General features: G+C 52.7%; 1 protein-coding gene across 8 annotated transcripts in view; it reads right to left on the reverse strand.

The window, feature by feature from the left end:
- Ablim2 (actin binding LIM protein family member 2) overlaps nucleotides 1–27,768 on the reverse strand; it is a 124,909-nt gene that overhangs the window by 42,260 nt on the left and 54,881 nt on the right. For 4 of the 8 annotated variants that reach the window (XM_032917141.1, XM_032917136.1, XM_032917142.1 and 1 more), the window contains exons 7-10: nucleotides 17,765–17,852; nucleotides 13,855–13,913; nucleotides 7,935–8,012; nucleotides 3,996–4,145 (exon numbers count right to left, since the gene is read on the reverse strand). In XM_032917141.1, coding sequence (XP_032773032.1) covers nucleotides 3,996–4,145; nucleotides 7,935–8,012; nucleotides 13,855–13,913; nucleotides 17,765–17,852 — 375 coding nt within the window. Of the gene's footprint in view, nucleotides 1–1,131; nucleotides 1,165–3,995; nucleotides 4,146–7,934; nucleotides 8,013–9,674; nucleotides 9,732–13,854; nucleotides 13,914–17,764; nucleotides 17,853–27,768 lie in introns of all 8 variants that reach the window. The other 4 variants (XM_032917138.1, XM_032917135.1, XM_032917140.1 and 1 more) reach the window with 2 other exon arrangements.

Genomic DNA, 27,768 nt, shown 5'->3' on the forward strand with positions numbered 1-27,768 from the left:
AGTTTGAGAACACTGACGTGCTCCTCACGTGTGAGGGAAGCCCTAGGTGCTCTGTGGCACCCTCTGAGGCATGAAGTTGCCCTCTGGGGCTCAGAAGCCAGCCAACGAGACCACAAGCACTGATGACACAGCCCTATCTTAGCAGGAAGAAGAGCGTCTGGGAGCAGCCAGAGCGGGTGGCAGCAGCATGAGATGACATGGCACCATGGTCCCAGAATCAGCCTGCCCATCCCTCTGTGATGTAGCCTGGTGGCCTGGGTCATGCCAGCCCTCCTAACCTCATGTCAACCCCAAGCATCCCACAGCACCAGGGTCCCCACAGTACCCCAAGCATTGTTTCCAAGAAGGACTGAGGAGGTGGTAGAGGGGCCAGGCAGAAGCTCTTGCCACAGATCCTGCTTCTAAAGCTACAAGAAGTGGAATGTATTCCTCAGTCTGAGACATGAGGAGATCCTCGATCTTTGGACCTTCTGTGGGCTGGAGTGGGACACTCCCCAAGGATGAGGAGGGCAGAAAGCAAACAGCCCCAGTTACTTGGTTTCTGGGCCCCAGTTTCTCCATTGTTAAATGGGAAACTCCTAGAAACTACCTCTAGGTGTTGTTCTGGGTAAAGGAATTAGGTATAAAGTGATTACAACAGCGCCCAGCACAGAGAGAGGGCTCAAAAGAGTGCCACAGTCCTATGCCCTTCCCAGCCCTGGATTCTACCACACAGACTAGAGTCTGAGGGGCCACAACCTGCACCACTGATTCTGAGGAAAACAAGGAAGCTTTAGGGTGGTGTTCAAAAGCTTATTTGAAAGCTTAGTTCTTAGAGTGCTCAGCCCCAAGGGCCCAGAGCTTCCTAAATATCTAGTTGGGAGCAAGAAGTGCACCCCAGCTCACCCATGGACGCCATGACCCAGGCCAGGATCTGCTGGGAAATCCCACATCCCCAGTGTCGGTGAAGACTTGTCTGCACACACATGGGGGAACATGCGATGAGATATGATTATAAAAACAGCCAACAGGAAGGCCCCCAGTGAAGTGGCCAGGGCCCTGTGGCCCTCAGGGTGCCATGCTGGTCATCTCTATAACCCTGCAGACGGTAGCACCATGAGCACACAGGGCGCCGGCATAGGCGGTGGTTACCTCAGTCGGCGTTGGTGAGAGCAACTGAGGTGACTGTGGACACAACAGAGCAGCTGTTAGTGCGCTGTGCCAGGGTTGCTTAGGGGTAAGAGGGCTGTTTGGTAACCACAGGCAACAGAGGCGCCTACGTTCATGACCTGCGACTCTAACTGACAAGGGGGTCCAGCACAAGAGGTGGCCCGGTGCTGTTTGAGCCAGCTCCTTCCTCCATTCAGCCCACCGGATCACATCTACACTCTCCACAGAGACCATGAGTTCAAAGAGAAAGCTGTTGGTAGCTCAGGGACCATTCATTCTAGCCACACCCACTGGGCTCGTCACTTTCATTTTCTCTGGAGGGGAAAGTTGGGGTGGGGCACAGCAGAAAGAGCTGGGACCGCAGGCTGGGAGAGAGCCAAGAGACCAAGGCTCAGAAGGGTGGCGCCAGTCTTTATGCGTCCAGCGAATGGCTCCTCCGCTAGAAGCATGGCTCTCCCATCTTGTCCTTGACACCCAGAGAGCGGGGTCCACAGGCAGCTTACCTGGGCCATGTCAGTCCTAGCTGAACCTCATTCGGCCCTGGGCTTTTTAGGTGTGACAGAGAAAAATCACTCCCAGGGGCTGGGCTATGGTATAGGGACAGAAATCAAAAGCAAAAACAAAACCACCACCACCACCACAACAAAAAAACCCGCCTCCATTCCTGAGAATGATCCAGAGGCAGCGAGACAGTAAGGAAGTCATCAGCTACTCTCTATGTGATGTACGTGACAAGGGTCCTAAGGTTTTCTATATTGTGTTGCCACCCACCACACCACCATCCTGGACCACAGGAGGAAGTAGCATTTTAATGGGAATACCCCTTCCCCAGGGCAGCCTGGTACTGACCTCTGCTGAGGCAGGTCTCACAAGCAGTATGACAGAAGGTGCAAGCTTGTGGCAGGGCAGATACGGGAGAGAGTGACACCTAAGTCACATACATACACTCCCATGCTGTCCGCTGCCCTCTGAAGGACAGACCTTTAAGTCAGAACTATCTGTGGGCCACACGGATCTTGATATTTCGAAGGTGTGGTCTCAGATGCTGGAAAGAATCATTGGAGGTTTCCAGATCCTGTGTCTGCAATTCTATGTCACACACTTGAGCGGTAAAATTGTGTACCGTGGATATAGGACAACACTGTCAACAGTCTGTGGGCTTGCATATCAATCCTGATCACTGAAACTTTCCCCACCATAGCTTCCTGAAGTCACTGAAGGAATGCCAATGTCCCATTCAGGGACGACCTTGCTGGCCTCCTAAGGCTGAGTACAGTGGGACTTGAACCCAGCTCTGAGGCCTGAATTCCATGTCCCTGATGATCAGCCAGGGAGTAGCCAGTGCATGGTCTTTAGGAGAGAAAAGCCAGGCTTTGGGTCTCAGAGGGATACAGCCAAGTTGCTTGACCTCTGACCCTCTCCAGTTGCCTGCTGCCTGAAGGCTAGATGCAGGGTGGTAAAGCCCACCCCCAGCTCAGGTACCAGGCAGTAGGCACAAGGTTGGTGCCCTTTTCTCCTCAGGCTGCACGCCAGGAGGGCCACCTGCTGGCCCCTTTGCTCTTCTTGGTCCCTGAGTGGTCCTTGTAGCCTGCAGGCTTGTCTGGGGGCTATAACCTATGCAGGGCCAAGCTGAGCGACTCAACACTGCTATGTAAATACAATCCCCTGAGTCTTGGCCCTCATGCCCACAAGGTCTTGCTGAAGCCACAGAAGGAAGTCAAAGAGGCATGTGTTAGAAATGACCATTTCCCTGCTCCAGTTAAAGATTTGTTCTGAGCTCCACATACAGCCAAAGCCATACTAAAATCTAACAGAAGGAAATGAGACTTAACAGGAACTGTGTTCAGTGGAAACAGGCAGCTTGAATAAAACAGCACCAATAGATGCCCTGGTGGTTTGAATAGGAATGGCCCCCAGAGACTCATGTGTTTGGATGTTTGACCATAGGGAGTGGCACTGTTTGGAGGTATGGCCTTGTTGCAGGGAGTGTGTCACCATGGAGGTGGGCTTAGAGGTCATATGTGCTCAAGCTACACCCAGTGAGGCACACTTCTGCCAGCTAATCAAGATGTAGACCTCTCAGCTCCTTCTCCAGCACTATGTCTGCCTGCATGCCGCCATGCTCCCTGCCATGGACGACGACGGACTAAACCTCTGAAACCGTAAGCCAGACCCAATGAAATGTTTTCCTTTATAAGAGTGGCTGTGGTCGGGGCTGGAGAGATGGCTCAGCCGTTAAGAGCACCGACTGCTCTTCCAGAGGTCCTGAGTTCAAATCCCAGCAACCACATGGTGGCTCACAACCATCTGTAATGGGATCCGATGCTCTCTTCTGGTGTGTATGAAGACAGCTACAGTGTACTTACATATAATAAATGAATAAAATCTTTAAAAAAAAAAAAAGAGTGGCTGTGGTCACGGTGTCTCTTCACAGCAATGAAACTCTAAGACAGATGTCTTCTATTTTCAGAAATACTAGGGAATCGTGAACCATACTGTTTAACCAGCCTAGGGATGGGCTGCTCAAGAAACCCAGGAGATGCTGGCCTAGGAATGTGGGCTCAAGGCCATATGGTCCAGAGAGAGAAGACGGCACACTTCATCATCATAAAACACTCAGAGGCCAGGGAAATGCAGACATTTGCAGAAGTGTATGTCCCTCGCCCAAGCTCTCCTCGCCTCCACTTCTCTCTCAGACGCCGTGAGGGAGTGTGGTTGAGTGGGAGTACCTTCAAGAAGATGGACGTGCCATCTGGGGGCGAAGAAGCAGAGTGTGGGCAATGACTAACTCTGTCCACAAGAGCCAGCCCAGGGGGAAGCATGCAACACATGGTGAAGAGCCGTACCTCGCCATAGCTCTGCCTGTCCCCCACGGCCGAGTGGCTAATGTAGGGCGAATAGGAGATCATGTCGGGGCGGTCGATGTTGTAGATCGCTTTGTTTTTGGGAAGAGCAGCCAAATCCCTGTAGTCCAGGATCTCATCACCAAGCTTTGCCTGAGGAAGGAGAGCAGAGGAGGGGACGCTGATGACACAGGCCAGGCCAGAGCCATTCCACAGCCAGCAGTGAGGATGCCCTGGGTTTGCAAGGCTCCAGCAGGGTATGAGCACACTGAGTCCCCAGGGAAGGTGAGGTAGGGATGCAAAGCCAAGGACCTGACCACAGGATAGCTCTGGAGTCAGACACTGAAGCTATTGGTTGTGCTCGTAATGTATTGATGCAGGGCCTGACAGTGAGACTCAGACTATGACCTAAAACCACACACGGTTACAGGTATATACCATGAACATCTATCACAGATGTACATGCACAGAATCCCCTACTCACATCCATGTACATCCATGCACACACACACACACACACACACACACACACACACACACACACACACGTATGCCTGCACACATCAGAGCACACACAGAGCCTGTTTGTCTAAGGTGATGGGGGGATGCACCAGTAACACCCACACCTGCCGGCTTACAGCACATCCCCATACATATGCACGGCTACTTGCACACCAGGACTGGCTCTTACAAGCTTGCACACATGTGCATGTCACACACACACACACACACACACACACACACACACACACACACACACACGACCCTAACGTGACTCATTCTGCCCACATCATCCCACACACAGCCACATTGGCACATACATTCTTATCCTCTCTCTCCTCGCCTCAGCAGTTTTGAGCAAGTACAGAACAGCAGCAAGATGGTGGCTCGGCATTTGACAGGGTGCTGGGATGTGGCCCACTGGACTCACCGTGAGGTCCACCTAGCTGCTGTAGCTCCTGTTTATTCTGCCCACCCTCCTCAGAAGTGTCCCCTGCACCCATACTCATTCTCTAGCCCCACCTATCCCCTCTGGCTCACCTCGACTCTTTCCAGCCTTCAGCCCAGCTCTGGGCTAATCCCTCCCTACTCAGCTTCAGAAACTCACAGCTGCCTATGACAGGGATGCTCACAGCATTCCCATTTATACAGATGAAGAGTCTAGAGCTCAGAGACGTTGAGCAATTTGCCCAGAGTCACTCACCTGGGAAAGTATGGTAGCTGCCTGACCCTAGACCCTTCCTCTAGTTGATACATAGGCCCCACCCTAGCTACAGCTACCTCATCAAGTGACACTCCTGATGACCCCTCCCGGCTGCTCCCACCTCAGGCCATCCCCATCTTTGTTAATTGTCTGTTCAGAACCTAGCGGGCTCTGCAGAGCCCAGCAGCCCTCACCCATACCCTCCAGGGAGCCTTCCTGACCAATAGGCTCACTAGAGAAATTAATTAAGACTGGAGGTCTAGTGCTTCACAGCTCTAGCTATTCCTTCTGGAGCCCAGGGCAAGCCTCAAAGATCTGAGGTCAGATCCTAAGCCGGGGTTTGCGATCACTACGGACCATCCCATTGGGATTGTCTGGATGAACAGAGCTCAGGAGCTCTTTCCCTGACCAACAGTTTATCTCGGTCTCCTCTGCCCAGTTCCACACTCTCTGCCCCTCAGCTCCTGTAGTTTCCATCCTTCATCTGAGGGCTCGTCACATGCTATTCCCACCCGTGGAGGTCTCTTGGGAGAGCTGACCTTCTGTGGACTGTATGTCCTCTCCAATATCTCAGGGTCAGGGCTAGGGTTGTCCAGGACCCCACTGGCTTTGATACCCTTTCTCATGCTGAGCAATGAGGCATCTGCACAGACGGGGTGGGCACCCAGCCTCTGCCTCCTGTAGTACTGGGCCATCAACTGCTTCATGCACTGTCCGACTGCTATGAGCGTCTCACTTAAATGCTCTGTACAGGGTTCTGCAGGCTGCAGTGGGACACCCCAGAGACTAGCATTTCCTGGATAACTAGGAATGATGTGTCCATGGTGGGGACAACTCACCTGTCCCCCTGGCTATCTTCCCCTAGCTCACTTGGGTAGGAGGTCACCTGGCCCTGGGTGGCCCCCTCTTCCCTCAGGCTCCTGTACAACCTGGGCTCCCAAAACCTAAAAGTTACCTGCTGCAAACAGTGGTTGGAGAATAGCTTGTGGCATTAGTTACTTTCTCTGTGCAAAGATCTTGGATGGTTGCCCTGACAACGGTTTACGCTTTCTAACTGGTGAAGGCTATTTGTGTGTGTGTGTGTGTGTGTGTGTGTGTGTGTGTTTTCCCCTTTTGCATTTTCCTTTACACTCTGTGAAACAGATTAAAAAGATGACCATGGGGGTTGGGGATTTAGCTCAGTGGTAGAGCACTTGCCTAGCAAGCGCAAGGCCCTGGGTTCGGTCCCCAGCTCCGAAAAAAAGAATTAAAAAAAAAAAAAAAGATGGCCATGCAAGATACCACAATGCCTACACTCCACAGTGTATATAGTAATACAGTGTGGGGTGACTGGGCTTTCACTTCATGCCCACGACTGCCACCAGAAAGAGGCGCCAAGGTACCGTTCCCTGTGGCTTCCCATTGCTGAACAATAAGTCATACTTACTGTGAGAAAAGCAACCACAGGTCACCGTCCTGAGCCGCAGCTGCAGAGCTCACTAGAGGGATAATGAGGGAGATCACGTTCCCCTTCCTGCTGGCCACCGCTATTTGTGTAAACAATAGGCAGGGGTTGGAGTGTGGCTCAGTTGGCAGGGGCTTGCCTAGCATGCACGAGGGCCTGGATTCCTTCCCTGGCCTCATATGGCAGCCATAGTGGCACACTCCTGTGAATCCCAGTGCTCAGGAGGTGAAGGCGAGCCATCTCTCAGTCCTTTCTCTGGGCCTAGAGCTCTACAGGGAGCCTCACATGCCAAGCTGTAGGAAGCCCTGGACCACCGGTGGTGTTGGAGTCACCCTAGCTTATGAATAAGACTCCAGAGGCCCACTAAGGGAAACACCTTGCCTAGGGTACACAGCCAGACCCCGGACCTCACGGGCACAGGCTGAGACTCAGCACAAGTGGGCTCAGAGGGCTCTGGAACCCACTCCCTCCACACTGTGGTGACAGCGACCCCAGGAACGATGTTTGCTATTACCGACCGTCAGAATGACCCTCTGCTAACCATCATGGGAGGATGTAGGCTGAAGACAGGTAAGGGGGAACGAATCTCATCACCCTACCGTGCTACCAAAGATCCAAGGCCTGGCTAGGAGAGCCAGGGGTGGGTAGCAGGAGGGACTTGCTCCTGTCACATGCTTCCCTCTGGTACTGAGGCTTCTCAAGTCACTGTGCTGCCCTTCGGCTTGTGCCTCAGGACTCTCAGTGACAAACCTCACCACTCACACATGGTGTAATACCAATGCCCTCCTGTCTCTAACCTGCCCTCTGAGGCAAGTGTTCTAACAACTTCTTAAAACAGACTCAATCTTTCTTATACTTATGTGGATGGTCCCATGCATGTGCGTGCATACACACATGCACACACACACACACACACACACACACACACACACACACACACACACATCTCCAGTGCACTCCTCTTGAGGAGCTGGGCAGGAAACTTCTGTGTTCACAAGCAAGGACCTGCACTGTGCCCTTGGATCACTCTAAGTGTAGGCCAGCCACGCCCTCCGGCACTGCTATGGCCGCATCTATACACAGTGCTCTTCCTCTCATTACCAGCCAGATGGGGAAAAGGTCTGTGTGCCAGGTCACACAGATGTTTGCAGCTTCTGCACTCTCCAGTCTGCAACCATTTCTTTCCCAAGGGAGTGCTAAGTAACCTCTCTCAGCAGACTCTGTAGTCCCCACAGCACTGGCCCCATGGTGACCCCACCGCCACCCCATGTCACTCTCCAGGACCCCCACTTACGTAGATCACACGGCTTGGGGACCCAGATGTGCTGGAGGCAGGCACAGAGACAATGCTCTCTGAGGAAGTCCTGGTTTCCTGAAACAGAGATGTGCAGGTTGACCTGGAGTGGAGTGGTGCCATCCGGAACCTTCTGGAGGTAATCTCCAGGATGCAGGCAGGAATGCCAGTGAGTTCGGCAGGTAGAGTTTTTCCCCTTTTGTGGGCTGAGGGAAGTCTCAGAACAAACACACAGGCTTGGGTGAACAGCTGAAGCCATCACAAACACAACAGGCTATGTGAGGGTGAGGTGTCCACGACCCGATGCTCACTAGAAGCTTGGATTGTCCCAAGGGATGCTGGGGTGAGGTGACCCCATCTCTGGGGATGGAGGCAGGTGGGCATGTCTAGCAACCCTTGATCTCCATGGCACAGGGACCTCTGTTACTCCTCTCCATGGGTGAGCTTCAGTCCTCCAGCCATAACCTCTGCTTCCCTGACCTGACTCTCAATTCCTTCTCAGCTGCTCCTCCTCTCTTACCTAGGCTTGCTCTAGTGATGTGTGATGTCACTCTCTTCATATCCAGCCTCCTCCCGGTCTCGGCTGCTGACAGTGGCCCAGCCTCCTCAGACAGCTGTAGCTCCTCCTTCCTCTCCTGCACGCAGATCTCCTGAACTCCCCACACCTGGCCACCCTACACCCCTCTCCAGTTCTAGTGTCCTGCCCCATGCCTCCCGTTCACCTCATCAAAGAGGTGAATTTCCACCAGTATTGCTGCCTCACAGAAGGCAGGAGTTCTGAACCCTCGACCTTTAGCTTCTTGACCCCCACTGTGCATCTTCAGTGGCCTGCACCACCACCAATCCTGCCTTGTTTTCCTCTTTCTTGCCTCCAGTGTCTGCCATGTTCAGAGCAGTTAACATCTTTTAAGGGCCAAGGTGGGTTCCCCAAATTTCCTATGGAGTAGCCCTACCCTAGGACCTCAGTGTGTGACCCTGAGCCACTGGGTGGGTCTAAGCCAGTCTGCTTAGGGACATCATAAAAAGACACACACACACACACACACACACACACTCACACACACTCACACACACACACACACACACACAAAAACACACACACACACAAAAACACACACACACACACTCACACACGCACACACACACACACACACACACACACACACACACACATACACACACACAGACACACACACACACACACACACACACACACACACACACACACACACACACACACACACACACACACACACACACACACACACACACACACACACACACACACACACACACACACAACAAAAACACACACACACAAAAACACACACACACAACACACACACACAAAAACACACACACACACACACAAACACACACACAAAAACACACAAAAAAAACACATATCTTCTCTCTCTCTCTCTCTCTCTCTCTCTCTCTCTCTCTCTCTCTCTCTCTCTCTCTCTCTCTCTCACACACACACACACACACACACACACACGTGTGAGAAAACAGGAAGACGCTGCTGCCAAACCCAAGCAGAGAGACTTCAGGAGGAGCCGGTCTGCCATCGCCTGGGGCCTTGACTCCTGCCACAGAGAAGCAGGAAAGGGTTGAAGCCTGGAAGAACCAAGCCCAACTGGAGGAGGCCTCCCCTCCTGAGTTCCTCCTACACAGCATGACACCAGCAGCAACAGGCAGACACCAGACGTGCCACACAGGGCAGGAGGAGGCACAAACCTGTAAGGCACAGGGCAGGGTGCCCGGGCAGGGCTGACTGCAAACAGAGCTGTGCATCTAGAAGGGAGAGAGGACGGACGGCGTGAAGCTTGCTCTTGAGATCACTGCTATCCCTTCTGTAGGTCCTGGGCTCTGAATCCCTCAGCACCAAGCCATGCCTTTCCTGCAGCCTTCAGACCCTCAGCTTAGGGTTGCACTGACAGGGGGCCTGCCTGACCCCTGGGACCACTGGTTTCTGGGGCTGACAGGGATAGGATCACCTCATAGCATTTGCTGATACAGAGAAGGTGGTTCCCTCATGCCTGTAATTGGTACCTGTAAGTCAGAGCCTGCACTACAGTGAGAGGTGAAGTGACTACTATACTCTACCGACCCTAGGTGACACCTGCCTGGAGTTTCTGCTTTGAAAATGTCCCTTCATTGTAAAGTGGCCAAATAACCAGATAGGGGCCTGCCGTTCCTGTGCTGCCCTGCAGACCTGTGTGGTATTCAGAACAAAGTCTCTCGCTGGTCATGCCAGCCCCACAGAGTGGGCAGAGATGATCACTTAGCTCTCAGTGGGCCATGGGCTCCAGCCACCCTGAGGTGATGTGAGCCCTCCTGTACCCGGTGCCTAGCTATGTGGGTTAGGACAGAAGACAAAACCTAATTCACTGTCAGAGCTGAGGTGACTCTCTCCAGGGGGCACTATCCTGACTCTGCCCCTGCCACCCCTGACCTGAAGTCTGTCCTACAAAGACCCACAGTGAACCTCAGCACGTTACTCCCCAGAGCCATGTGGCACTGCCTTGCTTCCAGCCACAGAGATAAGAATGGGACCTGGAACTCGCAGGGACACCATGGGCCTCCTTCAGCATTTAGTTCTGATACAAAATCTCTGAAAACATAGGGTGAATGGGTGCTGTGCTAAAGATGCCATGATGCCTGTGGGGCTTGGTAGGCATGTCCTAATGTCTCCTAATGTCCACTGGACATACTCCAGATGGCCAGGACCCTGCATCCTGTGGTTCTTGCTCACAACAGACTCCCTGCCTGCGTGGAGGAGAGAGTGGCTTTCCAGACAGCAAGAAAGGCCCATACCCTGCATAGATTGACCAATGAAGAGCCGGGGTCTTGCTGGATGGAGAATGAGTCCCCTGAATATCCTGCAGATGTCCAAGGGCCCACATCAAGAGACACTTGTTAGGGTGACTACTAAATCCAGGACAGGCAATACATTTCTAATCAATGGGAAGAAAGGAGGTGTGGCCACCACACACTGACAGGTTTCAAGGGTCAATAACACAGATGCCACCTCCAGGTGCCCTGTTCCTCAGGGACAGGAGTCTTTCCCTGTCTTCAGCCAACCAGGCCTGCCTGACCACACTTACTCAGAAGCTGCTCACATGGAGAGCAACAGAGGGCAAGAGTCTGCCCCACCCCCACCCCCACCCAGGCCAGGAGCAGCCAGCCCTGGAGAGCCTGGGCTCAACACCAAGAAGCCAGCTGGTCTCAGGCTGCCCAGCCTCTGCCCCAAATGTTGGCTGAAGGAGACGACCTTCACTTCTAACCACTCATTTCAGTAGCTGTACAGACTAGACAGCCCCTGAAGCAGAGCCCTCCTGACAGGCCTAGGCAAACAAGGCTGCCTTCTTCTTGACCTGGCAGCACCCACTCCTCAGGGCGTTCCATCTGGCCAGGGACCGGAGAAAGTGAGGAAGGCAATTGTTCCTTGCAGCTGGTATGGGGCATGGGCCACCCGCCCTGTCCCTGAGCCTGGCTGGGGGAAGGGAAGTGAGCGGAGTATCAGCGCTTTCCTAGCTCTGTTCAATCATAGGTCAGGATGCTTCCCTGTGCATGTGTGAGTGTGTCTGTGGCCTCTGGCCATGCTGGGCTCCCTCCTTCCTCCGAAGTGTTGGGCTGCACAGGGGACCCTACAGACAAGATGGAGTCAGACTCTATGCTCACATCGTCATTGGTCATGACTGAGGGCAGGGATGCCCTGAGTGGCAGATGCAGTTTGCAGAGAGAATCTGGGGAAAACAGAGCAGACAGTGTGGTATTGCTCACTGGCCTCCTACCTGGAAATTCATAGCAAAGGCTTAATAGGATGATAGGGTGGTGAGGCAGAGTCACTGGGCTGGGGGTGGGTGGGTGGGGGTGGTATATAAACTCCTCACAGCCAAAGGCAGAACTGAGGAGAGGATTCTGGAGAGCGCCCTGCTGGTCTCTGGGCTCCTCCCTGCTGCCTGCCTTCCCTATCCTGCTTCTGCTACAGTCAGACTCCTCCTCCTCCTCTCCCTCCTCCTCCTCTCCCTCCTCCTCCTCCTCCTCCTCCTCCTCCTCCTCCTCCTCCTCCTCCTCCCTCCTCCTCCTCTTCCTCCTCCCTCCTCCTCCTCTCCCTCCTCCTCCTCTCTCCTCCTCCTCCTCCTCCTCTCCCTCCTCCTCCTCCTCCTCCTCTCCTCCTCCTCTCCCTCCTCCTCCTCCTCCCCCCCCCTCCTCTTCCTCCTCCTCCTCCTCCTCCTCCTCCTCCTCCTCCTCCCTCTCCTTCCTCCTTCTCCTCCTCCCCCTCCTCCTCTTCCTCTCCCTCCTCCTCCTCTCCCTCTCCCTCCTCCTCCCTCTCCCTCCTCCTCCTCTTCCTCTCCCTCCCTCCTCTTCCTCTCCCTCCTCCCTCTTCCCTCTCCCTCCTCCTCCCTCCCTCCCCTCCCTCCCTCCCTCCCTCCTCCCCTCTCCCTCCTCCTCCCCTCCCCCCCCCCACCTGCCTTCTTCCTCCTATTCCCCCCTTCTCCCCCCTCTTCTTTCCCCTCTCCCATCCCCTCCCCCCCCCTCCCCTCCCTTCCCCTCCCCCTCCCCCTCCCCCCCCTCCTCCTCCTCTTCTTTTTCCTACTCTTCCCCCTCCCCTCCCCCTCCTCCTCCCCCTCCTTTTTCCTCCTCTTCCTCCTCCCCTCTCTCTCCCCTCTCCCTCCCTCCTCCTCCCCCTCCCTCCTCCTCTGCTTTCTCCTCTCTCCTTCCCTTCCTCTCCCTCCTCCTCTTCCTCTTCCTCCTCCTTTCCTCCTCATCTTCTTCTTCCTCCTCTTCCTCTTCTTCTTCCTCCTCTTCTAACTTCTCTTCCTATTCCTTCTCCTCCCCTTCCTCTTCCTCCTCTTCCTCCTCCCTCTCGTTCCCTCTCCTCTCCATCCTCCTTCTCTCTTCTCACTCTCCCTCCTCCTTCTGTTTCTCTTTGTCTTTCTCCCACTCCTCTTCCCCCCCCCCACTTCTGCTCTGTAATGTAACTACCCAAGAAGGAAGGTGCCATCTTGGAAATCTCCTGAGCTCTGATCCCAGGGCCTGGGTTTGATGTCTGTACAGACTCTAGCACACCCTCCTTGGAACACTGTGCTTCCTTTCCATCCAGAGTGGCTATTGTCTCTTCACTCTTGGCCATAACCCTGCTGCCTGGCACACAGCAGGGCATCTGTGGGGTTCAGGACCTTACCCTTTCTAGAAGCTGAACTTTGCTCTTAGCTCCTAGGAGGTCACATTAATCTCACCTCAGCAGCAGCTGTGTTCATGGAGGGCTGTCCACAAGGGATCATCTCATGGTATGGGTGGCCATATTAGGAAGACCAACCTGTGCCCTCAGGCCACAGGTGAACAGTAGGCATGTGGGCTTTGTCAGAGCAACAGTGGAATCTCAAGCACAGAGCTTGCCTGATTGATTGGCAGTGCTCTGTGTGCCCTGTCCTGCATATGTGCAGGAGGGTGACGTCTATCTCCACAGGGAGAAGAGAGTGAAATCTTTGCACTGGGACTTGCTGGGTATTCTGATCATCCTGCCCTCAACTTACCCTATGCCAGGCAAGCCAGCCATCAATGAGGGTACGGGAACTGTCAAGCCAAGGTGCAGTTTGGACCTGCAAAATTTCTGATGGCCATAGGAACTATCTGGGGTCCCTTAAACAGTCAAGGTCATCTGTGTTCACTGAGTGGACAAGGAGATTGACTGGGTCGGGCCATCTGGTCTTTTTGGGGGTTCCATTAGACCTGCATGATGGCTCACTGACCTCCCTGCTCCCTCAGCTGTAGCCCTCCATCCCCTGAGCCTGGCTATCCTATGACGCCTCCAAGGCCAGTCTGAGAGGCATGAGTAGGTTGGCCTGTGTCTCTCCCTCTAACCTGCATGTGGAGAAGGACACACAGGGAAGCCACAAGTCTCACCAACCTTGCTCTTGTCTTCAGTCCTGGCTGCTTGCCGACATGCTGGATGCCAGATGGAGGAACCTGTAGACAGATTCCCAAGAGAAGGTGATCAAAGCGTAGATCTGGATAAGGGATCCATGCCTGAATATCTGCTCAATGCCCTTTGAACAGGTTCAATGCCTCCCCTCTGTGACACTGAGATCATAGTACCTGGTTGGAGCAGTTTGGTTCATGTGATGCAAGGACAGGAGAGAAAGGGGAGATCGTCCCAATGTGGGCCAGTCACTCCTAAGGCTGGCCACAGGGATTCCAGGGAGCCTAGGCATGCACACAGCTCAGCCTAAGATGGCCAGAGGGGTGTTCTTAGAGGTAGAATCAGATGCAGAGGTGGGGATGAAGAGGTTCTCATGACCAGGACACCATGAGTATCACAGCACCCACATGTGCCAGAGCTCTGATCACAGCATCAGCAACAAGTCAGACACCACCTTCACAGAGGGCAGGTATGAGTGGCCAAACACAGGGCCTCAGGGTGGCCAGGAATGGTGGGGTTCCACACAAGGCCCCGGCCATAGGCTTCAGCTCCCCAGAGCTCTCCACTAGCCTGGTCAAACCCTCACTGCAGTATGAGAAACCCATGCCTGAGAGGGCAGCCTGGACCCAATGCCGCAGAAAGCCCTGGCAGGTTCCACTGCAATGATTGGACCAGCCCAGACTGGTGAAGGGAGTCTTTGTTTTCTGAGATGACGGTACCTCCATGTGAGCACGTGTCCCGAAGCCACTGTCCGTGCTTGGCATTGGTCATCCCTCTGTCTAAGGGCTCCATTGACTGTTACAGTGGAGCCTCTGCAGAGGGCCTCTACTGGGTAGCCACAGTGGCTGGCCTGATTCTCAGGATCTCGCCTTGGGGACAACAGGCGACAGTGGGGACGAGCCTGTCACATCTGACATCATCCCAGGGCTTGCCTCAGAAAAGGGAAGCCTGTCTGACACAGCTCGGAATGCCTCTCTGTCGATACTCACACTGGTCTGTAGGCAGCATGCAACAGATGCAGCTGCTATCGGATCCGTACCCTGCCTACCCCTGCTCAGCTGCCCCTGTGACCCCAGGTGAAAGAATCAGAGGCCAGAGAGATGGAATATCAACACAAGGCCATCCTTACTTAGCCCATGGATCATACCCACCCTAGTGCTAGTCCCCATTCATACCAGTGTCCCCTGGTCACCTCTGCTGGGATGAAGCAAAGCCTCTCAATCCACCTGCTTCTATATCTCCTGCTAGCCCTGGGTAGTGATTGAGAGGTGAACTCTCTCCTCCTGCTGCACCCTCAGCTTAGATGCAGGCCCCTGATGGGTTCCCTGCCTTCCTATTTATCCATTCATCCAAGCCAAGTCCTGCCCACACCTCCTCCAAGCAGCACTCTGAGCTTTTGCTGCTGGTGCATCTGGGTCCCTTGGCCTCACACCAGCCCCCTCTGACTGCTGCTCTGGAAGGTGGGCTGGCCTGTCTGCCCTATCTGTTCCCAGCACTCAGTAGGAAGTGAGACACAAACTCCGTGTGCCTTAAACTCCACTCTAGACAAGGCTGTGACCTCTGTCTAGTCCTTGACCTCTGCTCCCACTTAGCCCGGGTTTAGCTAAATTAATGCAAGTCATTGAGAATCTTTCCCTCCAGACCCCTGGCCACCTTTACTGGTGGGTGACATTCCTTGTTCATCTCTGGTGACAGCCTTGTCCTGATTTCTATAAGGATTCCCACCCTAGATGCAGGTGTTGGTTAGTTGTCCTTGTCAACTTGACACAACCTAGAATCATGGAGAATAGTTTCACCTGAGGAACTGTCTAGATCAGGTTGGTCTTTAATCTTAATTCATGTAAGATGACTAAGCCCCTCATGGGGGGCGTCATTCCCAGGCTTTGGGTCCTGGACTGTATAAGAGCAGAGATGGCTAGCTGAGCACCAAGCAAGCAGGCAGCATGTGTGCGACTCATTTCTCTCTGATCTTGACTGTGGGCATGACTGGCTGCTTTAAGTTTCTGCCTCGACTTCCCCACAATGATGGGCCACCCTGAAGTCATGAACTATAAACCCTTTCCACCTCTATGGTTAAGATATTTTTATCACAACAACGGACATGAAACTAAAATAACATAGTTTCCCCCTTGAGATCAAGCAGTTCAGAGCATGCTACCCCAGCATGTGACCAGCAGTGGCATGTGACATCCATGACTTCTGTGGCAGAAGGATCACTTTGAGCTGGTAACCTGGGACATGAACAGTCGAGAATACAACAGAAAGGAGACTGCTGCAGAGGAGAAGTCCAGATCTGTATAGAGGTCTCTGGGTGTGAGGACACACCTCACCTGGCAGATGGGGAGTCAGCAGGGGTCCCATCACTGGGGAGGTGCGATTAGGTCTCCTTCCTCTATTTGACATCTTCCTGACTTTCTTTTCTCTTGGCTAAGAATGTGTTATCTCAGCCAGAAACCAAAGCTCCCTCTGAGATCCACCCTAGAGACTTACTGTCACCCTGGATCTCTTGCACATACACAAGGGACACTCATTCTTTTGCTTCTGCCTGCCCTTTACTCTTTGCCTACCTTCCCTTGCAGGGGTCACCAAGGGTGAAGCAAAAACTGTATTTTCTCCCCTACAAGGGTCACTGCCTCCCTTACACTGCTTTCTGCCAGTAGGAAAGAATTGAGGGAACACTGGGTGCTCCGATCGGAGTTTAATAGCAATCACAAGTCTGAAAGGGCTCATCTCATCTGGGAGGAGATCCCAGGCTGTGCAGCCTAGCTTGGTCTCCTGTCCAGGGGCCCCAAGGACCCCTCTCCTGTTCTACACTGTAATGTCCAATGAAGACAGTTGTCGAGGGTATGACTTTCAACCAAGCTTGCACCATATCGCTACCGAACTTCACCCAAATGACGTCATTCCCAGTAGAGTTTTGAGATGAAGCCATGTTGCTCCTTTGACTTCCCAAGAGACAGAACTAGGAGGGGATAGCCATAACCTCCCAGTCAGGCCTGCTAGGCTGGCACACTCCTAAGCAGCCTGTATGACTGGTGCTAATCCACCAGCCAGCTTCAGTTGGCTGCTCTGTCTCCCATACTGCCTTGGGGCGGGGAAGTGACCTGGCAATGGCATCACCTCTCTGCCACCCCTGCCATCTGCAGCCTCATTAGGTCTACACCATCACGCCCTCTGCTCGACTGCGGGACGCTTGATCTATTGTAGGGAATGAAACATCGTGTGGCTCTAGAATGAGAGAGACTGCCGTGAAGGTGGCCAAGCTGTGTCACTGTTATTTTCCATCTTGACACTACTATCTAGTGATTTATTTTTATTTTAATGGAGCATGTCCCATGGTGCACACATAAAGGTCAGAGGGCAGCTCCATAGAGTCGGCTCTCTCCTTCCACCTTTTCTTGGGTTTCATGGATGGAACTCAGGTCAAAAGGTTTGTGCAGCAGGAGGGTCTCTAACTGGGGACCTACCTCACTGGCCCTGTCAATATGATTTTTAAAGGTGAGTGCGTGGCTTGCCCATGAATGCATTAGAGGGCTCCTGTCTGCCAATTTCCCTCTGCTTTCAATGTTATGAAAGCTGCTTCTCCGCACACTTCAGGAAGGAAGTCTGGTCTTGCTGCAGTGTGACAGGGGCATCACAAGCCAAGGCTCAGGGGTGGCGTGACTAAAAGTCTGTGAGTCCAGGAGCAGGGATGAGGCCTGAAGGGCCATGGCGGGACCTCGTGGCCTGCTCTTCAGCAGTCTGATCTCACTCACTCAGGCTTACTCACGCCCTCAATGGTGACACAGCTGAGTAGAGACCACAGAATGCGTGCGTGCGTGACAGTGCCAGCTCCTAGCAGCACCATGACCAGTTTCACCCCCAGCACAGTGCATGTCAGGAATATCCGAGCGTTTACCTTGCAGGTACATCTCCTCGCCCTCTGAGAACATCTGGCCGCACCTGACGCATAGCGCACATGAAGGGTGGTAGTGCTTCTCTCCAGCCTGGGGAAAGCACAAAGCACGTGAGTGTTGCCACTGCAGCGGGCACCCAGCAGGATGAAGTGTACAGGGTAGGCATCTGACTATGCACACATCTGGGGAGCACATCAAAGGTCCAGCAGCCACCGGGATTACAGATCTGCACAGGCTAGACAGGGGACGCCAAGGCCTCTGAGGGGTCAGAGCCTGGGAGACCTGGTGTCACCCACCCACCTTATCCTTGACCTCTGGAGACCAACTGGACAGCCAATGGTTCCCAGATGTGACTGTGGACAGGTTAGTATCAAAGGGGGGCCTGGTCCCTTCACCTCTGCATGTCCTGGAGGACAAGGGATAGCAGCAAGGACTGGAGACTAGGAGGAGGTAACCTTGTTTCTCTGGTGATGGGAGGACAGTTCTGGGGTTTTGGCTTTGTTTTGTTTTGATCTCTGCATCCCTCACTTTGCTTGACCGACACTTCCTAGCTTAGTGGTTCTTAAGAACCATTAAATCAGATTACAATTTTTAATCCTGAAACAATAAATAGATTACACTAATTGCAACTTCTTGCCTCTGGCTTACTTGTTCACGGCGCCAAGGGGAAAAAAAAAGTTCTAAAATGTTATTTCCACTGTTCTCAAGAGTGAGCACTGTTCCCAGGGTGCGGCAGGTGGGCCTGTTACTAAGTGTGAGAAATGAAGCCCTCACCTCACAGCATCCTAAAATGGGAAGAGGCCCCACGCCTGCTCCGGAACTTGAATCTTAATTGACACCTTCCTGAATAGAGGGGTCTTAAAAAACACCTTACCTCACTCCCTTCCCTGGAAAAAAGTAGGCCAAGGCCTCTGCCTCTGGGAGAGGAGGATCTAAAATGTGTTCCTCTCCTGTGTAGGCCTTGACAGCTCCCCCTACCCCCAGCTATCAGCTCAACCCACGCCCATGCTTATGTCTCAGACAAAGGGATCCTCAAGGCACAGAGGACCACCCATGGCAGCTGACCCCAGTCCCAGCCCTGGTTCTTACTAACCCTGCTACCTGGGAATCCTCTGGGCCTCCCAGCCTCACCAAATAGCCTTGTTTTCTCCCAAAGCTACCTCCTTCATAGGAGTCCTCCCAATGCCTCCTAATCCTATCCCTTCTGATCCATTCCTCGCTGCTTAGCAATTGTCCTGGCTTCTTCCTCCCAGAACACACTGAGATTTGCTGACAGGACCCTTCCAGGGCTGAAAGGTTTCATGGACATTGGTCATCTCCAATGCCAGTCTGAATAACAGGGTAAGGGGCTGGGTCATTTGGTGACTGCAGTAGACAGCCTTGTGAGTGGGCAGGAGGCACTGGGTTTTGGGTTCTGAGCAAAGGTCAAACACTGCTATGTATTCTTTGAAAAGTCACAACTCCCCATACCTCTTCCCAGCAGGTCTCTGACAGCCCCAGGGTTAACAAGCCCTGTGTGTCCAGCTGTGCCAATGTATGAATTGAAAGGGACAGAGAACACTGGTGGGAACAGTTTCTGAAACACTAGACTTAGGGCTGGAGAGCTTGCTGATCTTCCAGAGGACCTGAGTTCGGGTCTCAACACCCAAGTCAGGCAGCTCACAGTTGTCTGTAACTCCAGCACCAGACTCTCCTGTCCTCTTCAGGCATCCCACACAAGCTGCATTCACAGAGATATAAACACACTGGAGAGAAAGATGGAGAGACAAAAACAGAGAGAGAGAGAGAGAGAGAGAGAGAGAGAGAGAGAGAGAGAGAGAGAGAGAGAGGAGAGAGAGAGAGAGGGAGAGAGGGAGAGACAGAGACAGAGACAGAGACAGAGACAGAGACAGAGACAGACAGAGAGAGACAGAGAGAGAGGCGACAGACTGTATTTCCCTCTTTAACAGTTGCTGTGACTTGCTACACTGTGCACACACTGTTCAGTCCCATACTAGCCCCCTTCGTTCTGTGGCAGTCCTTTATAGAATGCACTGTGGGTATATTATAGCCTTCACTGTCATAAAGGGCATGGAGTCTGGGGAGGTGGCTTGAGCAAGATCATCCTGTGGGCAGACGGTGGAGCTCAGATAGATGCCCAGTGGGCCCCCAAGTGCATCCATTTCAGACTGGGCCTGTGGGCTCCCAACCCTACTGGAAAGTCCTTAGCTCCAGGGTGCAGATCATAACCCCCTCGACCCTCATGCCCTGTACAAAGAACAGAGGGTGCAGACAGTCTGAAAAGAGAGGCCAGCACAGAGGATCCGGACGCTGGTTTATCAGGATCCAGGTGAGAGGGACTGTTAGAGGTGGTGGCTATCCTGCGGTGACAGGGAGATGTCTGCAGAGGCTGGGTGTGTTCTTGGTTCTAGCTTGGGTGGTGGTTACTCGAGTGTGCTGATCTGTGGAAGTCTATCCAGTTACATATAGTGGGGCTTTCTCAGATTCACCACTAGTATAATGACATGGACTTCTACATAATTTAAAGCTTAGGCCTTTTGCTTGGATAATCTCCCCGCTAGCTCATCTAACTTAGCCTGGCTATCTTGCCCACAACCCACCCATACTATATGAGAGCTATATGGCTAGCTCTAAACCTCTCTATTCCTCTGCAGTCCATGTCTGCTTCTTCCCAAGTCTACTCTCTGAATCTCCAGTTTCTGCCTTCTTATCCTGTGTCATTCTCTCTGCCCAGTTGCTTCTGCTTCCTGTCCAGCTATTGGCCTTCAGATCTTTTCGACAACCAATCAGCAGCGAGACATCTTCAGACACAATTCCAGATTGCCTTTAGGCATAGAGCACTGTTTGGCCTTTAAGGATCTGAGCGGATTTACAAATGTAAGTCTGTCATAGGCCACAGAAACGACAATACCAAGATCCTGCCAGCATTTTGCTCTCTGCCAGTTCAGAATTAACAATTGAAAATACAGGGACACAGCTTCACACAATATTAAAGAAAAAGAAAAAGGTTATCCCAACAGGTACACTTGGCCACTCCTCGCCACATGTCTCGCTCAAGTGTTAAGAGTTCCATAAACAGATGGAAGGACCTAATTACCAGATCCAAAACAGCAAAACCATCAAATGAAAACCTGGCAGAAAGCCCACATTTACCTGGACGGAGACTTAGCCTGGACAGCAAAACCATGAGCAACCCACAAACTCTCCCACTCATCAAATGGGCCTGGCAGAAGGCTAGGCAGGCAAGCCAAAGAAGGGGAGGGTGGCTTTGCAAGTCATATACCTAATAAGGGCATGGGATCCAGAATATGTAAAGAACTGCTGTCATTCAATAAGACATGACCCAGGTAAGAGGGGAACAGCACGTTTTTCCTGTAGATGAGACCAGGTCTGACTGAAAGCTCTCGTCTCCCTGCTGTCGGGCCTAAGTCAGGCTTGTGAAGAATCTGAAAAAGTATTGAAATAATCAGCGGGCAGGATTTTAAAACCATCTCTGAATGTCTGAGGAGACGGGAAACACTTAACTGCCACCACCGGGCTGGAGGGAGAGAGAGCTGCGAATGCAAAGCCGTGTGACATTGAGAACAGAGAGAGAGCAAGTCAAAGGCAGCAGAGAGAAGGTTCTCAAAGACTAAGAGATCTGTTAAGTGTGAAGGAAGAGATCTTTCCTTCTGTGACCACAGCCACTGTCACTTCTGTCATTACACTGACCTGGTTGCCGTCACCCTGGCCACCACTGAGGAAAGCCATGGCAAAGAAAAGAGATGTGACTGGGATGGTGACAGACATCGGGGGAAGGAACAGCTTTGCCCAGCACCTCTGAGGACCATGGCTCTGTAGATGAGGTTGCCATTCAGAAATGCCTCACTGTCAGTGGTCACCTCGAGAGGGGCTGCCACACTGGGAAAGTTGAGAGGTGAGCCCTGTTAACACCTGAGATGACCAGGGCTTCATGAGGTCCCACATGGTTCTTCTGGAAACTCTGGCAGTGGCAGTTGTGGGTGGGGCTATGGCAGGAATGGCTATGACAATGGGGGACACGGAGGAAGCTTTGCAGTGGCAGTAGCAGCAACTGCATAGGTGGTGACATCTACAAAGGTCAGAAGTTACAAAAGTCAACCTTCATATTTTGGACCCTCGGAGGGAGGAATTTGGAGGCGGAAGGTCTGGCCTTGTGGTATGGAGGCTCCTAACACTTTGCCACACTGTGAGACCAAGGTGGCTGTGTGGGCCCAGAGGCAGCATTGCTGCTGCAGGGGTGGCAGGTTCTAGCCACTGGGAGAGAACAGAGCCAAGCAGGACAGGAGAGCCAGAGTTGTGACAGGGAAGCCACAGATAACAACAGACTGCAAACTTAGGACAGCACCTGAGACTGTCTGTGTAACAGGTTTTTGGTTTCTGTCTTAGGGAAGTGTAGGCCCTCCAACAAAGTATTGGTTACTTGTTTGTTTGTTTGTTTCTTTTGTTTTGATGTTGTTGTTTTAAGACCAAATAAGAGCGTCATTAAAAAAACAAAAGAAATGGGCTGGAAAGATCTCTCGGCTTAAGAGGGTTTGCTGTGCAACCACAGGAGGCTGAGTTCAGATCCCGTCACCCAGGTAACGAGCTGAGCATGCTCTCATGCGCTCCTGAAACCCTGGCAATACAGGGGGCAGGGACGGAGACAGGAGTGGGGCTAGGGCTTATCAGCTGACAGGTTTGCAGAGAGACTGTTTCAAAGGAGTAAGCTGAGTGTGACAAAGGAAGACGCCTGGCACCTGCCTCATCTCTGAACACAGGTGCACACCCGCACACACCTGCACTCATGTTTATATACGCCAGGGGGTGGGGGTGGGGCAACTTAGACATCTCTCTAAAGAGGGTAAGAAAATGATGGAGCTGAAAAGATGGCCCCTGCTACATGTCACTGTCGTGGGAACTTGCAAACCAGCTCCTGACCTCCGAGGACAAGGTATCTTGTACCCAGCGAAACAAGAACAACCAGGAGCATGGGAAGCCTGTGGAGAATTGTGCCCATTCACCATATAAACTAAAATTCACTCCTTGGTGTCCAAAAAATAGCAAAGCCTCTTACACCCAGTTATCAACACCAAGGCACACACTGGCCAATGGCTCCTAAGCTCATACGTGCACCGTGAAGGACTCAGTGCAGCACGCCCACCCGTAGGATCCTGCACGGCTATGTAACAGAGGAAGCACCCATAGGTGCAACAGTATGGACAGCCTGTGAACACTGAAGTAAAGGAGCCAGCCATATAAGGCCAACTGCGCGACTCCCAGAAACACGCAGAAAAGGCAACGCCGCAGAGGCAGCCGGGACCCGAGGTGTGTGGAGGGTTCCTTTTGAGGGATGGAAAAGCTATGGGAACAGTGAGGAGAGGTTCGAACACTGACGGCAGAAGCTTGAGATGCCTTGGAGTTTGTGTGTGTTTTAGTGTATTCCCCGAGCTTCGCTGCACAGTTGGGCTCCCTCTGCATCTGGAAGAGGTTGGCCCCTGGTGGTGCTCTTGTCACTGTCAGGCACGTGTCAGCAATACATCCAGAGATTTCTATGCATCCATGCCCATGTGTGGGCACAACCACACCCACGGCTTAGATGAGCAAACTGAGGTTCAGGGAAGCCAGAAGACCTACCCAAGGCCTTAGCACTAGTAGGGCAGAGCTAGGCTTTTAGCTAGGTTGACAAGCTCCCAGTCTGGACCAAACACTACTCCCCAGAAGGTGCCACAGCCTTAGAGCATACAGACTGGTTGTGGCTGAGCTCCTGCTGGTTCAGGAACTCACAGCGTGGGTTCCATCCACGCACTCATTGCCCATATGCTCAGTTCCTATACCTGGTGGTACTATAGGGTAATGGACATGGTGAAGGGGAGGTGGTCACAGAGTGCCTACTCTATGTGGGTGTCTTCCCATATGGTCACAGCACATGCCTACCTTACTACAGAGCCCCACACTCAAGTCAGAGCCACAGGCAAGTCATTGCTCCCAGCACCGCCCCTCCCCCACTGACCACAGTCTTAGCTGGGAGAGCCCACTGTCCTCACTCTTGCTGGGGATCACTCATCTCTAAAGCATGGCAGACAACAGCAGAGCCACGTTTCAAAATGGCTCCATGTTCTGAAACAATCCGTCTGTGACAGGAAGATAAAATGGAAGGCCTGTATCCCGGATATCATAGAGAACACAATTTGGCTGTGACGCCTACTGAGGGGGATGAGCCTTCAAGTCACCTGACCCATCCCAGGTCACAGCAAAAGCCAGGGGATGACTCCTGCCTGAGACCTTTAATTGCATTGTGTGACCTGGGCCTTGTGACCTGTCTTGGGGTTCCGTGTCCTCTACTATCAAACAGAGGCTGCAGTAGGACCACAGAACTCTTTGACTCTCTCTCTCTCTCTCCCTCCCTCCCTCCCCCACCCCCAGAGAGAACATAAGAAGCCAGCAAGGCTGACAGAGTCAAAGGTAAGTCTCTCCACTGCTCATGTCATGGTCTACTGTCTCTGTGTCTCCCTCACAGCGAGGCATCTTCCAGGTATCTGCCCAGAGTTTTCCTACAGGAAGACCTAAAGCATCAAGAGCAGGTTGCTTCAGCACTGAACATCTGTGTCACCACCCCTGGATCCCTAGCTGGCTGATGGCCTAGCCTCACGCCTGCTTGGGGCTCAAGATGGCTTAGATCTGAACAGTGTGTTCAGGAGCCCAAGAGGTCTTTGGCACTGTGTGGTTTTAGAAAAACATCTTATGCCTTCCAACAAGCAACTGCCATCTTTAGCAAAACACCAAAGCCGGCGATGGAGATGTGAGTGGTCTATAAGGGCACGGAGCCCCTGCAGCCCCACAAGGCCAAGCCAGCAGGCAGGGCTCTAAGAACAGTCCCAAAGCATCGCTGAAGAAAAGGTCAGTGGTACTAAGGTGCAGTAGAAGCCTCATGTCCTGAGACACTGCCTCTCCTCCTCTGTAGGCTGGAGCAAGGATCCTCTTCTCAGTTGGTCAGCAGAAATCCAGACCTTCCTGACTGAGCCTCCCACACCCAAGGCCAATACCTTCTTCCTCAGACCCAGCTATTAAGTCTGATAAAACAGGTTACCTAGAGACCTGGATTTGCCTCCTGATGACCCTAGCTTCTCCTTTGGTTGCACCATGAAAAGCAGAGCTGGACCTGCAGGTGGCTGCTGGGATCCGGGGTCATTCCTTGGCCACTCTTGAAAGTTTATATGCCTTTATTCTTGTTTATTGTTTTCAGTTTGGGTTTGAATTCATAGTCTTGCCTTTGCGGGACAACTGCTCTCCCACTGAGCTATAGCCCAGCCTTTGGTCTTTAGAGACAATCTCACTTTGCAAGGGCAGGCTAGCCTTGAACTTGTAAGTCTCCTGTCTCCTGTCTCCTTCTGAATACTGGAATTCCAGGTGGGTGCTACCATGCCAGGTTTGCAAACTTCTTGTGAATTTCGAAAAACGAATCCAGATGCCAAAAGTCCTGATTGTCATGGTGCAATGAGGAAATGAAATTCACAAGGCAAGGGAACAAAAAACCTGAGTGGGTGTCAGGCAGCCCAGCGGTACCTGGTAGCAGCAGTAGGACTGGTTCCCCAGGGCTCATCTGAGACCCTGCAGGAACTTCTTGTTCTCAGATAGAGAACCAAGTTAGTGCTTGCCCAGCAAAGCCCTGGAAGTCTGGAGTCCCTTCCCAGGCTGGCTCTGTCCCTGTGCCCATCCCCCTTAACACCCCACTGGCTCCCCACTTCTCAGAATCTGAGACTGACATAAAGGCCCACTGGCTGCTCTTATCTCCACCTCCCCTCTTCATCTGCACCATTAGCTTCACTTAGGATGTCCTCTTGGGAAGCTATGTCATCTACCCACACGTCTGCTCTTAGGGCCGGCCTCCCAGAGATGCATCCATGAGGGTGCATCAGGGGCACCTCAGACAGGTCCATGGTCAAGCACAAGGACTCCCTGGGGACAAAGAGTTCTGTCCAAATACATGCGCTCTCTCTCTCTCTCTCTCTCTCTCTCTCTCTCTCTCTCTCTCTCTCTCTCTCTCTCTGTGTGTGTGTGTGTGTGTGTGTGTCTTTGTGTGTCTATATGTGTTGTCTGTATGCAATATATGCCTACATCTATTTTAGGAATCATATATATTTATTATATGATTAAGTCTGATAAAACAGGTTACCTAGAGAACTGGATTTGCCTCCTGTTAATAAATAAATCATATAATATATGCCTGTATATGTGTGCATGCTGTGTGCCTGTGCCTTTCTGTGTGTCTCTAGGTATTGTATCCACATAAGTTATAAGTTATGGGTTGTTGTCTCTCTCTCTCTCTCTCTGTCTCTCTCTCTCTGTCTCTCTCTCTCTCTCTCTCTCTCTCTCTCTGTGTGTGTGTGTGTGTTTATATAAGTGAAATGCAAAAATGTCATTTCTAAATACCGAATAGGTGTCAGCACTCATTGGAGTGATTTTTGTTTGTTTTGCATAAGCCAGTGTGTCTTTTGAAAACACTTCTGTAAATGGCACACTGGTTTTAGGGGCTTGAGATGCTGTCTTCATTGCAGCTTTCAAATGCTCCCAACTATTTGAAAACAGTTTGTTCTCTGCTGGTAGCAAGGCGCACATGCCTATGAGTGGCGAGGAATGTGCCCATGGGAATACGAAGTGAGAAGTTGAAAGCAACGCCCAGTCGTGACAGGGGATGGTGTTCAGAAACAAATGTCTGTGTGACTCCCTGACCCAGGGCAGAGCAGCCAGGACAGTCTCTTTTCCTGTACAGATCCTTCACAGTGGGGTCCCAGTGGGACCCAGTGAGTCCCATAGGAGTGAATACCAGGAATGGAGAAGGAAAGAAAAAGAGGAATGGAGGAAGGGGAGGAAGTGAGGAAGGAATTAATTAGTGGTCCCAAGGAGCCCTGGGCTTCATGTTACCAAGGCAACAGCCATAGGTATAAAACTGCACTGAACGTGAGCTTCAAACCATGTTGCCATCAGGGTTAAGAGAGTGGGGCCAAGTCACCTACCATGCTTACCCCACCTTTGTAGGACCGGGCTCTTAGCACTGCCAGGGTCACCCCCCCCCCAACACACACACACACACACACACACACCTCTCTCCTATACCCAGTTCCAAAGGACTCCCGAAGGGCATGCTTCATGAATCCTCCCGCAAACTGCAGCTCTCTATAGGTCGACTTCAACCACTTCAGGGCTGTAACCTTGTAACCAGTGTGAGCTCTGCCTCATCACCCACACGGCACCTCTGCTCTCAACTGTCCATCTCTGCCAGTGCTCCTCCTGTGACTGCACAGGTCCCCATGGAGCAGGCTCCTCAGAACTGTGACAGGCATGACGGAGGACAGGAAGAGGGAGTAGTACCCTCTATCATCAGGAACACCCATTTCCCAGGCAGTGCTGCTGGCACTAACAGCTTAAGATGGCACCATGCCTGCCTCTCACAGTCACAGCACAAATGAGGCAGCTGTGGGGGAGCACAGGAAGCTCCTACATGGGCTTCACAGAGAGGACAGCTGGGGGCAAGAAAGACGGCAGGGACCGCCAGCAACCCACCCACCTGGCTCAGCACAGCTCTGCCAGGCTTCCTACCTGCACGAAGTCTGTCCCCAGCCCTTCTCAGCGCAGGAGACCGGACGGCCTGCCTGTGTGACCCTTGCCCTCAGCCAGCCTCCGTACCCTTGTCCTTGTTTCTTTCCTCCAACAAGTCACTCGTTCCTGCAGCTCCCCGAGAGTGCAGCATTACCAGCCGGGCGGGCGTCAGCCTGCCTGGCCCAGCGTCAGGCAGTGCCACTGCAGCGGAGCTCCCTTCTGCAGAGCTGGCTGTCTCCACCCGCAGCAGCTCCCACCTCACACCCGCCAGGAGGCTGCTCAGAGCTGTGCAGAGCCTGCAGAACAACGACTCAGTCGCACCACCTCCACTAACCACCACTGCAGCGACTCGCCCCCAGAGAAGGCAAAACCAAAAGCGTGCAACCCTAGGGGAAGTCCTTCCTCCTCC

Source organism: Rattus rattus, chromosome 11, assembly GCF_011064425.1.
Source record: "Rattus rattus isolate New Zealand chromosome 11, Rrattus_CSIRO_v1, whole genome shotgun sequence".
Taxonomy (NCBI): Eukaryota; Metazoa; Chordata; class Mammalia; order Rodentia; family Muridae; genus Rattus; species Rattus rattus.